Genomic DNA, 13484 nt, shown 5'->3' with positions numbered 1-13484 from the left:
ATGTATTGTTCTGCAAGAGCTGTCTGTATTACACTTCTCTTGTGGACAGGGTGGGATAAAGACCCATTAACATTTCCATCACGCACTGAAATAGGCCACTACTAGGTTTAAAGGAAAGTAAATCGAGGAAGTGAAGGCACATAATTGTAGCTGTTAATAAAGATCTCATTTAAAAATCTGAAGTTGTTCTTGGCATTTTTGTTGGTATTATTAAGGAATTCTGTTCAAAGACACACCTTTAAGCATAGCTTCTCCATTTTTTGCCTGTGCCTTGCTGTATCATTTACTATTGCACATGGCACAGTCTTGCAAATATCTTTAATAATGGAAAATGTGTTGCTCTCCTGTGGTTTATTGTAATGGGGCAGTTATTTAGCCCCAAAAAGATTGACTCCCCCTCATTTACCTTAATTTATGACCGTTTATAGTGAGGAGGTCTACTGAGATTCGTCTAGAACATATTTAATTACATGTTTAAACAAAAATTAAGCGTATGAGTTTTGGTGTGTCTTTTTTTCCTCTGTATTTTGTGGCTAAAGAATTGGAAATGCCTTACAAATGCCCTACCATTTGTAACCCAAACAAATAAAGTAAATACAACCTAGTATAACACTTTTTTCATTATGTTTTGAGTGACATGACAGTATTGTGAGATTTCTGAAGGAAACTACAGAAATAATAAGCATGTTTTGAGTGAGCATGAAATACAGAGGGATGTGACTAAGAACTGCATGTTTTCTGTACTAGTGAGTTATGGGTGATTATAAATACTATTTGATTAAGATAAAGTAGCAGCTGTTCTCATGTCTCCAAGTCAATAGGCAGAGATATACTGGACCAGTGAAGTTGAAGATGTGTTTAGTGAAAGTGCCTTTAAGAAATGCTGGATTCAATTTTTACACAAAAAACTGCCTGTTCTAGCTAAATTACAGGAAAATTCTCAGTTCAACGTTTTAAAGTGATTAAGTAGTATTGTTGAGTATCAAGTTTAGCTGAACACAGGAGTGGAGTCATGTGGGTGAGTAACGGGAGTTTAATACTACACGGAAGCAAAGGGAATATTCGGTATCAGTCCAGGAAATGGCAAAGCGTAGGCAAATGGGTCAAAGACACTGAGGCTGAAAAACTAATTACCAGGGTAAGACTGCAACTAAGAACCTGGTGTGTGTAAATAGTAAAACGATCTAGACAAACAGGCATTGATGCTCAGAGGAGCGAGAGTGTCTTGGAGGATTGTGGGGTGTGTAGTCTGTACAAGACCAGCTGAATGCAGAAGGTGTGACATTACAATTTTTCAGTCTGATTTCTTACTCATTTTATTGTGTTCTACTTGTTATTAATCTAATCATCATGTGTCTTTTACTTGTGTCTTAAATGTTTAAATCTTTTTTTTCCCCTCATATTTAGTGATGCTTATTCTATGTACAACACTTTGGTCAATATAAATTGTTTAAAGAGTGCTTTAGAAATATATATATATATATATATATATATATATATATATATATATATATATATATATATATATATATATATATATATATAATATATATATATATATATATATATATAAATATATATATATATATATATATATATATATATATATATACAAATATTAGAAAATTGTACTTCATGAAGTGATGTGTGTAGTAGCAAATGCAGCATGATGTCTGTATAATGAAGAGGTTGCCCATACAATTCGATTTAGAGCAGCTCTCATTTCAAGCATTGAAACCTTATGTTGTAATATCACACCAGGCACAGTAACACAATTTAGCATGACATAATGTTGTTCCAGTTCATAATTCCAGTTTATAGGTAAAATTGATATGCACCTAGTGTTCTTAATCCTTACTGATCTGTATTCTCAGTGGTTGAAAAACACAGCGAATCAATACCAGTTGATATAAAGAAGGACCCTAAGGAGATTAGCAATGAGAATGAGAGATTAGCAATGAGAACGGGAGATTAGCAATCTCTCATGAGAGAGGTGCAAAGTTTTGAAGTGACTGGCAACTGGACGATGGTGAGCAGAACTAGTGTTCAGTCACCTTTACTAAGCCATTGTCATGATACAGCCTCAGGCCCCTCCCTTAGGGCGTGTCTTCATGTAGTCCACGTCTGGTTATGACCTTACCAGAACTCTCTTGCGGTTTTCAAATGCAGACTGAAGACCCATCTCTTTGTAAAGCACTTATAAGCACTAATCTACTGAAGCATTGGTATAAATCGTAATTGCACTTTATCTCTGGGAACACTTGCTAATTATTGCACTCATACTGCATGTAGTCTTGTAGGTATTTCAGTCTTGCTAGGTATTGCTCTATGTCTAATCTTATATTTTGTTGTCTTCTTTCTAGGTATCAGCTCTGGCAACTGTTTATGGCAGTGCTTGAGCTCGAGTAGTTTGGACTTAAACCTGTTTATACTAGATAGAAATGCATATTCTGACTAAACACTTAGCACTTTTGTAAGTCACTCTGGATAAGAGCGTCTGCTAAATGCCGTAAATGTAAATGTTATGTGTATTTCCTGGGGTGTAGTTTGGGTGTGTTCATCTGTCTCACCTGTGGCTCGTCTCGTCATCACTTGGGTCTAATTTAGTTTGTCTATTTAAGGTGTCCTATTTACAAATAAACGTTATATGTTATATGTTATATGCCTAACAGAACTCGCCTCATCGTTCTTCCTCACCGTTACAGAAAGACGAGCCAGTGAGATGCCAGGATTCCGGAGTTCTGGTGGCAAAAATAAGCGGAAGCGCGGAAGCGCAATCACTCCCTCTCCCCCAGAGCGGTGCTCGGGACATGGCTTTGTTTGTGAGTACCTCCAGAGGTGTGTTCGTGAGGCAGAGGAGGAGGGGCTGGCGGGGTTCTGTAGAGAACTCGTTGATCGAGCATGGAAAAATACACACAGCCAGCCGACGAGGGACTCTTCCCCCCCCTGGCCGATGAGGGTTACGTGGGCACAACTGCCAGTACGCCACTCAGCACTGGGGTAATGGTTCCATCTCCTCCAGAATATGAGTTCGGGAGTGAGGACTCGGAGGAGAGTCCACCCCCCTCGGTTTACTCCAGGGACACCAGCAAGTCCCCCTCTGTCCGAGAACTCGGTCTCCACAAAACACTACGGGGAGAACGTTTGCCTTCCTGTCCCGAGTACTCTGTCTCCATGAAGTACTATGGAGAGAATGCCAGCCCCCCTCCATCTGAGTACTCTGAGGACCTGGACCACCACCATCAGAGTACTCCAGGGATAATGTAAGGTGGTCCTCTCAGCGAGAGAGAGGACCACCTGGCTGAGGGGGAAAGTATGGAGCAGGAAGAGGGGATGGATACAGCTCTTGCTCAAGAGCTGCGGCTGCTCTGAACGCCCCCCGGTGGCGTGTCCCGGGGAAGGAGTTGCAGAGCACCCCTCTGGTGGCGCCCAGGAGAGCCCAGGAAGCGCCCTCCAGTGGTGCCCAGAAGGACTGCACGCTGCTCTGCATCTTTCCGAGAGCCTGAGCATGCTCTTGCTATGGCTACTGCCGATCAACCTCGGGGTTCCGCGAAGGGACAGAGAGAGAGGGCGTCAGGCTCAATGCCTGTGATCTCAGGACTGTCCACGCAATCTATGGTGGGTGCTTCAGGCACAGAGGCCTGACCCTCTGTGTCCAGTAGTGCCTGTGCCTGTGTTTCTGTCTATCCCCTTGTTTATCCTGAATCTGCTTCTCCCTTTTGTGCCCATTGTAAATGTACCTGTATGTGTTTTTGTGTCTGTGCTGTTGCTCGTGTGTAACGTGTTTTCCCCTGTCTTTCCAGGGAGGGTGTTCTGAGCTGTTTCGGACGCCCCCACGGGGGATGACGATTCCCGAAGGCAGAGGATTCCAGCGGCCTGCACTATATGTTTACGAATAAACGTTATATGTTTAATGGAAATTCTGCCTCGCCCTTGCTGTTACACTCATTTGTGTAATTTGCCTGTGCTTTGCAGCATAGAAGGGACAGGAGCTTTGGAGAGATTAGTGAAGAATTTTAATTTCTATGAAAAGATTCATTGAATGTACTGTTGAAAATTCAGTCTAAATGATGGTGTCCTCCTGATTGGCTTTCAGAGTATAGTTGAATGTTTTGTTAATTACATGATATGCAGCCTGTTTTCAGAATGTAGTTAAACTGAGATCATTTCCCATGGGTCCCGTGTCTTTTTGTAGTTGTGGGAAATGCTGCCTCTTTTTTGATTAATGGACTAGGGAGACATTTTAATAGAAAGCCATGAGCTCATGATCTGTGCACTGAAGTGTACTAATCAGTAGTAAGTCAATCTTTGACACATATTCAGTGCTGTAATCACCTTGCAGGTCATTTGATAAATGCTACTCTTGTAGCATGACAAGAACATTGATTAAAATATTTGAGAATAGTAGTTTGTTTTCAGATTTAGCATTCAAATTTACTACTGAAACTTAGACATGGCACATTGATTGCTCTGAAAACATCCTTTGGACATCCATGTTGTTTTTCTTCTTATAGGGATAGATGTATTATAAATATAGGACTATAGACGTTTTGGATTTCTTGGACAGTCTAGGATAGTCGTGTCTGTTGAGTCAGCCGCCTCCCACCATCGTATAATGCTGAATGATTTTTTATATGCAGTACAGCAATATTTCTATTAATGATTCATGTAGGATCAGTCAGTGCTGTACTCTGGAAGATGTAACACTGTACACAATGCTGTACTCTTGGAAAATAACACTTCTCCACACTCTCAATCACACTCTCTCTCTCTACACATTTTGTAGGCATTATTCATTTGTTTATGGTGACTGCTGTCAAACTCATTTCTTGTTCTCTCTTCTCTCATTCTTTCCTTTGAATTGTTGAGTACACTGCTGATTTCTGTGCTCTGTCCCTACCGTTAGTGTTTCTGCCTCCCCACTTTACCTCTGGCTGAGTCAACCGTTTTTTCAATTACATTCTATGTACGCTTTCACTGGCCATCAAACTCTATGTATTACTTTCTCTCGCTGCTGACTTTGCACTGACAACACGAGTGCACAGTTAAACTTGTCACTAATAATGTAATATCGATCAGTATCACTGCAGTGCTAAAGTTATGTAATGAAACTGGTTATTACATTCATTGACGTGACTGTGTGCTCCAGTGCTTCATGTGGTTTGACTTAAACTGTGGTCTTTTGAGGGGCCGTATTACTGCTTATTCAACTCAACGCGATAATGCTAACAATATGTAAATGTTCTGATCAGTGATTTATGGCTTTGGTGGAGGGCACCAAATATGTAGCTATCCATGGTCCTGATCGTTAGCTTGGCAAAATCACAACCCAGCTATGGTCCCCCACGCTTACCTCAAATGTGCAATCCTGTAAATTAATACATTCACAGATTAACTACCCCAACTTGCAACTGCTGATTAAAGACCATACTAAATTCCAGTGATTACGATGGGTTGATGATCACCGAGCTCATTAACAGAAACTGTTAAACCAACAGTCGCCGGTATTGGGCGCCTTAATAAATAATTAAATTCAGAGAGCGTAGCATAAACTGCAGCTGATTCGCTGATGTCAGTAGGATCCGTGCTGCATTTCATGGTGCAGGGTGGGCAGCTCGTGAGCTCAGGTCATTCATTTTGGCACATACACACATGCAAACTCGCCAGGAAAGATGCTGTCTATTGTCAAACAATGTGCGTTAATACTGGCTCTGTTATTGTGCTCGGTCCCAGCGGGGCACACGGTGAAAAAGGGATTTAAATGTCATTCGTCATGCAGCTGTTCCAAAGAGTCTATTATTTGCGTTGGGTCTTCAAATGTCCCACGGAACAACCCGAACGATGTCAATTCATTGTAAGTATACGGCTTCTATAGAATCTAACATATTTATAGGTATATAGGTAAACAGCAGAATATTTTCGCGTGCTGGGAGTCATTGCCGCGAACATAAGCGAGTATTGTAGGCTAATGCACGAGTGGACAATCATTTTACATTTTAAGAGATTTCTTATGCTGTAGTTATGAGGGCAATCTACACTGTAAACCAGTAAATGCGGCCATTTCATTAGTCACTAATGCCTGATTCTCGTGCTTTTCAGGAGCATTGTGAACGGAACCTTCTCCGAGATCAAAGAGGGGATGTTCGCACACATGCCGTCCCTACAGCTGCTGTAAGTCAGACCACTTTCCTAAACGTTTATACACTTGAGGACTGCTCTCAACGACGGAATCTAGCTTACAAATAAAAGTTACATTTAGAGGTTGCGACATGGCAAGAACAGGATGATATTTTGAGGGGAAACTATATTCAGAACATGGCGTGTTGTTGATTTAGTATCTTACAGAATACTTTCTACTTCACGATTTCTATTTTTGAATAGCTATGGCGTTAATAATTATTTAGTTGAAGGTTAGGTTGCGTCGGTGTATTCTTGTTACCAGGGTGTTTGATCTCTTTTATTATTAACGATCATTAATGATGACATGTTTAGCAAACTGGACGGGCATCGCTTTTTTGACATACTAAATCATTGATTTTGGAAGGCCAAATTTTGCTCACATATTACTAGTTACGAGTGTGCTCACTTACAAAAATGATGAAGCTGTATTCTAAGAATAAAATAAACACTTCTGTAGGAACACCAATTTACTACTCTCAAATATTCCTGGTTCATAATCCCCTAATACCATTATGTTGAACCTGTATTGTAAGACTAAAGTAGTAATATTTACGTTTTTTTCTCTCCATCTAAATACATTTTAGGAAAAATAAGTGACAGTAGCTTGTTTTAAGTATTTTTCCCCACGTAAGCTTTTTAGAATGTACCTAAATTGGACTATCGATGCAATGAAGATGAGGTACCAATGTTGAGTGTAAAATAGGAGTATGGATGACTCTAGACAATAGTCACAAACCTAAAGCTTTTGTATATATTATGTGAATATTATGTGAATCTCTAAATAAAACGACTTCTGTTCTGAGGAAGATATCACTGGTATTGTGAGGGAAAAACGTTCATTTGCTTTAGACAGTCAAGATGTCACTTGTTTAGAACCTCCAGCGAAATAATCTTGTGAAGGGAAATAATCCCACTGTCCAGGATTACCATCGTCTTTGGCACACCATTCCCTCAGATTATACATAGCAAATGTCAACATTCTCTCTCATTATCTGCAGCATCTGTGAAGAAACTTGAACTCATTAATGTACAGTGACGATAAGTTATGTTAGGTCTTGTCGGTTCACTTACTGCTGTTTACAAAACTTGAAGACAACGGCTTCCTTTGAAGGTGGACCGTGTTGAGTCTTGCTTAGTGTTCGTTTTTTTATTGGAAACGAGACACAATCTGTGTACAGTCGATGTACACTCACAATAGCGTCTAACTCTTTCTCATGGCTGGCACAGGAGACATTCACTGCTTTGATATACTGTGTGAAGAAATAAACAGACCTGCATGTGAATATTAGAGTGCTTATGTTGTTTATATGGTTTGTATGCAAATGCATTCTGTTTACAATAAATCATGACTCTCTTTTTACATTTACAGGTTACTTAATTCTAATGCGCTTACTACAATCAGGGATGATGCATTTTCTGGACTTCCTCACCTGGAATATTTGTGAGTCTAATCTGCTTGATGTCCCAATATCCAACACACATTCATTTGTGCCTTTGTTCAGTTTTAATTTATGAGTAAGATTAATTATGTTTTTCAGGGGTTTAGATCATACACACCTGGTCCACCACAGGAAAAACCTTTAGTACAATACACAGACATTCAAAATCCTCTTCTTTTACTATATGACCCCACCCACCCCCCATTATAATGATACGCATATCAACCTATGACTTGTGTTAATCTGACATGGTGTCGTGTTTCTGATGCTGCAGTGTATTTTACTTTTGCTTACACTGACTTTCAGTTTTCTCCTGTGCATGATGTTCCCTGGTGCTGATTCATTCTGGCTTGTCTTTCTACTAGGTTCATTGAAAACAATAAGATTGAAAGTACATCGAAGTATTCATTCAGAGGCCTGCGAGACCTGACCCATCTGTGAGTGCCTCTCATGATCCTATCAGTTCCCTCATAATGTCCTCTAACTGGTTCATGTGCACTTAAGCATATCTGTAACCTCACAGGTCTTTGGCGAATAACAACATCAAAGCCTTGCCAAGAGACCTCTTCAGTGAACTGGATTCATTAATTGAACTGTGAGCTTGCATTTTGATCTTTGTGAAAATGTATTAAGTACATAGTAGAAATATGCTTGCTGTGGTCATACCCAGTGTGGATATGGAGCTAGATGCATGAAATGAATTATGACTTTGTCGTGAAATGGTTCACTGACATATGAATTCTGAAAGATAAACATGTGAACAAACGTTCGTGCTGTGTTTCCAGGTTTACCAAAACATTTCTTCTGCTCTAACCTGGTGGTTCAAGAAAAAATATATAATTAGTCATTTATTTCTCATGCATGTTTTAGAGTCACCTTCATTTGAGTTGATTTTGGCTGGAATATCAAGTGTTGACAGATCTTTGTAACATCGCTGTCAACTCACCTCAAACTCACCATCCGTATGTCTCCTTGCACACTTGCCTTGGCTGGTGTGGCCCCTCCAGGGACCTGAGGGGCAACATGTTCCAGTGCGACTGCCGTGCAAAGTGGATAATGATGTGGCTGAAGCAGACCAACGCTACTGTGTCCGAGGTTCTCTGCGCCGGCCCTGAAGAGATGGTGGGCAAAAGACTGAATGACATGGCCAGCCTCCACGATGAGTGTATCTCTACAGGTAGTGTGTGTGTGTGTGTGTGTGTGTGTGTGTGTGTGTGTGCGTGTTTGTGTGTAGGGTGGGGTGGAGGGTTGCATGTGGATGCTTTTCAGATTGAACGTCTGCATGTACTGCTTTGTTACTTTGAAAACTGCTGTTTTTCCTATGCTGTTTATTCTTCCTGTTTGGCAGCCATGTTTTCATTGACATTAAGATAGAATTCGTTTCTAACAGAAATGGAACTTACTTAATTTAAGCTTAATTTAACCTTTCCGGGAATCAATGTGCATTATAGCAGTACAGAGCAGTCTTCACTGCTCTGACAAACATGTTTAGACGGAGCTATGTTACCTCATCTGAAATGCCTAACGTGAGCTTATGGAGGTACACACAGAATGACGATGATGGATGAAACAACAGAGCTTCACTTGTCTCCACTATAAAAGAAGCCTGAACATTACAGGAATGGTTACACTTGACTAACCCCCCCACCTGAATCCTGCCCTTTTCTCTGATGACTCACACGTTTCCCATGGTTACAGAGAGAAGGATGCTAATTAAAGGCAACATGATGGCATCTACACCACTTCACCCATCACCATCTCCAGATCCAGAACCACCCCCAGTATACTGTATTTACCTGTGAAATGGAGCCAAGCAATTAGACTGTAGTCCGCTATTTAAATTTCACAGAATTTTTGCAGTTTTTACAGTCCTGAGACGGCCAGATATCTATTTTTTTTTGACTGAGCTAATGTTGCCTATCCTAACAGATTTCATTCCACTCCACTCTGTGGCCATTGAGTCCCTGTCTGTGGACACCTTCTCCCACAAGAATGATGTGTATGTGACCATCGCTGCCCCCAACATAGAGAGTTGCATCGTGCTCCAGTGGGATCACATCGAGATGAACTTCAGGAGTTATGACAACATTACAGGTAGGACAAAAATGATAAAACTAACAAAACAAATGAAGAAGAAAGAATGATAGTATTGCAGCAATTCCGTCAAATTTGCTTTGGTTTTATCCTCAGAAATATGAACAGGGGAACGTAATTTACTTTGATTATCTTGATCAAATACTGTATTTTATTCTTTCCCCCCACAACTTGGACTTCTCAAAATACGGTGCTGCAGGTCCACAGTTTTTTACCATCTGTAATTTACCATATTTGACTTAATATGTATTGATTTCAATTTATATGTGTTAGAACAGGACAAAAACATGCTAAATTAAACAGTGCAGTGCCAAATCAACCAATGCAGTGCTAAATTGGACTATTTGGAAGCTTGTTTATATATTGAGGCTTGGTGGTCTTAAATGGTGGTCTTAAATGCATGAACCCTGTTTCTTTAACAAACCTCAGGTCAGTCCATTGTTGGCTGCAAGTCAGTGATCATCCAGAACCAGGTATTTGTGATTGTTGCTCAGCTTTTTGGAGGTTCTCACATCTATAAGTTTGATGAAGACCAAAGCAAATTCACCAAGTTTCAGGACATTGAAGTGTCCAAGATCTCCAAGCCCAATGACATTGAAGCCTTCCAGATTGGTGAGGATTGGTTTTTCATTATCGCCGACAGCTCTAAGGCTGGTCTCTCAACACTCTACAAGTGGAATGACAAGGGCTTCTATTCCTACCAATCTCTGCACGAGTGGTTCCGTGATACTGATGTGGAGTTTGTGAACCTGGATGGCAAGGCTCACCTCATCCTGGCCAGTCGTTCCCAAGTTCCAGTCATTTACCAGTGGAACAAGAGTGCGCAGAAGTTTGTCTTACAGGGGGAAATCCCAAACATGGAAGATGTTGTAGCTGTAAAGGCTTTCTGGATTAAGGAGGAACTGTACCTGGCCATGACACGATACATTGGTGACTCGAAGGTCCTTCAATGGGGTGCGAAGCAATTTACAGAGATTCAAGCCCTTCCTTCAAGAGGTTCCATGATCCTTCAGCCATTCTCCTTCAAAGACCGACACTACCTGGCTTTAGGCAGTGACTACACTTTCTCGCAGGTCTACCTGTGGGATGTGGAGAAGAAGTCCTTCAATCGCTTTAAAGAGGTATACATTCAGGCCCCACGCTCTTTCACGGTGGTCTCCACGGATCGCAGGGACTTCATCTTCGCATCCAGCTTCAAGGGTAGCACGCAGATATTTGAGCATGTCATTATTGATCTGAGCCTGTGAGGTCCTTGGTGGACGCAGGGTCCAGATGGCCAAATCGAGGCACCTCAATACTCTTGTACAACTTTCAGCGTCTTCCATCCAAAATTGCTAATTTGCCAGGAGAGGGTGGAAGTGGAGAGGTTTGGTTGTAAAGGATGTTCATGTGGTTTTATCAGGTATGTAATGTAAGCAACATTTATGGTTCATGATATTTCGTGCATTTGTATAAAGTCATAAGGCTTTACAGTTAATTATGAGGACCACTGTCATTTGTCCATTTCTGGGGTATTTGAGCTTTTCTTTGTTTTTAAGATAACCATGGAGAAGAAACTCTGAGAGCAAATGTTTCTATGATATCCAAATCATTCTCATATGGAAAACTAGCAATATCTCTCTGCATTTCTGCAGCAATCAGTCTCTGGCACCATGCCTGACACAGAAGAAAAGATTTTAATACTGGCATGCTAAAAACATACAAAACACAGGTGACTAATGAAATTCATGCAAATGCTCTAGCATTACATTCAACAGTATATGTGACAGATGCCACTTCATGGACATATACTTGCACTACTTTTTAAATCTAAATTATTTTACTGAACATAGATCCCAGTAGAGCAAACAAAATCATCTAAAAATAAATCATGCAAAAATATGTTGAGTGACGCTTTTAGTACTAATCTTAGGAGTGCTTTGACTTTCAGTGCAAAGAACACTAGTCTGTAAATCCTTTCTGCAAACACAGGAAAGTCTCTTTGCGACAACCTTTTTCCATCTTATAGAGGAACCCACATGTTTAATTTGAACTCATTGTGAATCCCATTCAAAGTTGCAGAATGGAATAGTGCTTTAAACTACTGGAATTCGTGCTGCCATATCACCTGACACAATGCTGTGTTAATATGGGAGGGTGACTATCATTTGGAAGAGGTACACTTGACTCATTCAATGGCATGTTCACATTCTAGGTACCATGACACATTTATTTCGTCCTGTTTTTTTTTTAATTCTGTTTAATAACACATCTGTATCAAGAACACCTTTTTCTACCAACACTCCAAATCTGTGCCTATAACCCCATTGACATGGCTTAAGAACCTAACAGCCATGTATAATTTATTGGAATTGTCTAATGCAAGCATATGTGATTTAGGGGTGTCTGTCAGTGACCAGATGGTGCAGGTGTTTCAGTCCAGTGGACAAGTCCATGCAAAGTACACAGTACAATTTACTAGTCACACCTCATATTTAGATGATTTTTGCTTCTCTTAGTGCTAGAAGGTTAACCACTAAGAGGTAAAAAAAAAACCCAATATATTCCATCATCCTAACTGGAACTAAGAACTGTGCTGTTATCTGTAAAATTAACCCTCAGTATTCCAGAGCAAACATTGATATTTTATTGGCACACTTAAATTGTACCATTTCTATCCCTCAGAGGGCAGTGTCAGTTCTTTTTATGTCTTTTAACAAAGACAAACTCTTAAAATATTTTCACAGGAACAACTGAAACTGCAAACAATCATTACTGTATTTGTTCATTTGAGAAGTTAATGTCAGAAGATGAAACCTCTTGTTAATGTACGTGGTATGACCTATGCGTGGTGTCTCATACTATGACCTGACCTTTTCCTTTTGAATGGCTTTATTCTCACACAGACTGTGTTGTTGCTCACGTGTAAGTTTGCTAGTTTACATGGGGCAAGTTGCTAAACCATGAAGCATGGACTAACATAATCTCTGAACTGAGAGATTACTATCATATTCAGTGAGATTATTATGTTTAAATACAAATAAAATACAGGAAAAACTTTGAAAAGCACAATAATACATTTACTCCTTTGTTATTTCTTGATCTTTATCGTGTATCTGCTCAGATTTGTTATGCTATTCTGCATTTTGGATCAAGACATGTTCTGACAATACATGTTCTAAAACAGATAAAACATGTTCTGCTGTGTATTTAGAAACATGATTGTACAGCTGTGCAAAAAATTTAATCCCTTTTCAGCCGCATTGTGGAACGTAAAAGACTCAACTCTAAAACATAACTGCAGATTGTAAGAGCATGTGGTTCAGTTTTGTTTTCTGAATGTATATCACATTCATTTTGGATACAAACTTCAGTTGTACAAGAATGAAACATCATAGTACATCATGTCTAGTCTAAAATATTTTATGTTACATGAATGCTGTGTTTGTTTGTTTGTACATTTTTATGCCATTTATTTATGCACTAATTTTTATAATATTACTGTTGTGTTTGTCATGTTTCAAATATTGCCATATGAAATAAAGGCTTACCAGTGATGCCCCGTATTGCTCCAGAAACATACATAGATGGAGCTCAACCAATACTCCTCAGACCACTGCCCACATCTGGATGGGAGAGACACTTATTATTAAATTGATCATATTTATTACAATTTAACCTTCCATTTTAATAAGTCCATGAGATATGGATACCTGAACACTATTATGTCACATTGAAACTGTTTCTTTTGCCATTTAAGCTGTGTGAGTTTATTTTTCTACATCACAAGTT

At 39.8% G+C, this 13484-nt stretch overlaps 1 protein-coding gene across 1 annotated transcript; it reads left to right on the top strand.

Annotated features, from left to right (window-relative positions):
- The first annotated feature begins 5563 nt into the window (after positions 1-5563).
- On the top strand, positions 5564-13254 carry lgi2a (leucine-rich repeat LGI family, member 2a). The gene is made up of 8 exons (XM_076996029.1): positions 5564-5854; positions 6100-6171; positions 7550-7621; positions 7985-8056; positions 8143-8214; positions 8627-8796; positions 9549-9713; positions 10143-13254. The coding sequence occupies exons 1-8, from the start codon at positions 5673-5675 to the stop codon at positions 10958-10960; spliced, it is 1623 nt and encodes a 540-aa protein (XP_076852144.1). The 5' UTR covers positions 5564-5672; the 3' UTR covers positions 10961-13254.
- The last annotated feature ends 230 nt before the right edge of the window (positions 13255-13484 follow it).

This window comes from Brachyhypopomus gauderio, unplaced genomic scaffold, assembly GCF_052324685.1.
Source record: "Brachyhypopomus gauderio isolate BG-103 unplaced genomic scaffold, BGAUD_0.2 sc333, whole genome shotgun sequence".
Taxonomy (NCBI): domain Eukaryota; kingdom Metazoa; phylum Chordata; class Actinopteri; order Gymnotiformes; family Hypopomidae; genus Brachyhypopomus; species Brachyhypopomus gauderio.
This window is presented reverse-complemented; position numbering and strand designations above follow the sequence as displayed.

What these genes read in the sequence shown, in the direction of transcription:
- lgi2a (XM_076996029.1), top strand. Translation starts at nt 5,673, where the DNA reads ATGCTGTCTATTGTCAAACAATGTGCGTTAATACTGGCTCTGTTATTG. An exon ending in CTTCCTCACCTGGAATATTT is followed by an intron (nt 7,622 to 7,984) that starts GTGAGTCTAATC and finishes TCTTTCTACTAG; the next exon opens with GTTCATTGAAAACAATAAGA. An exon ending in CTGCGAGACCTGACCCATCT is followed by an intron (nt 8,057 to 8,142) that starts GTGAGTGCCTCT and finishes GTAACCTCACAG; the next exon opens with GTCTTTGGCGAATAACAACA.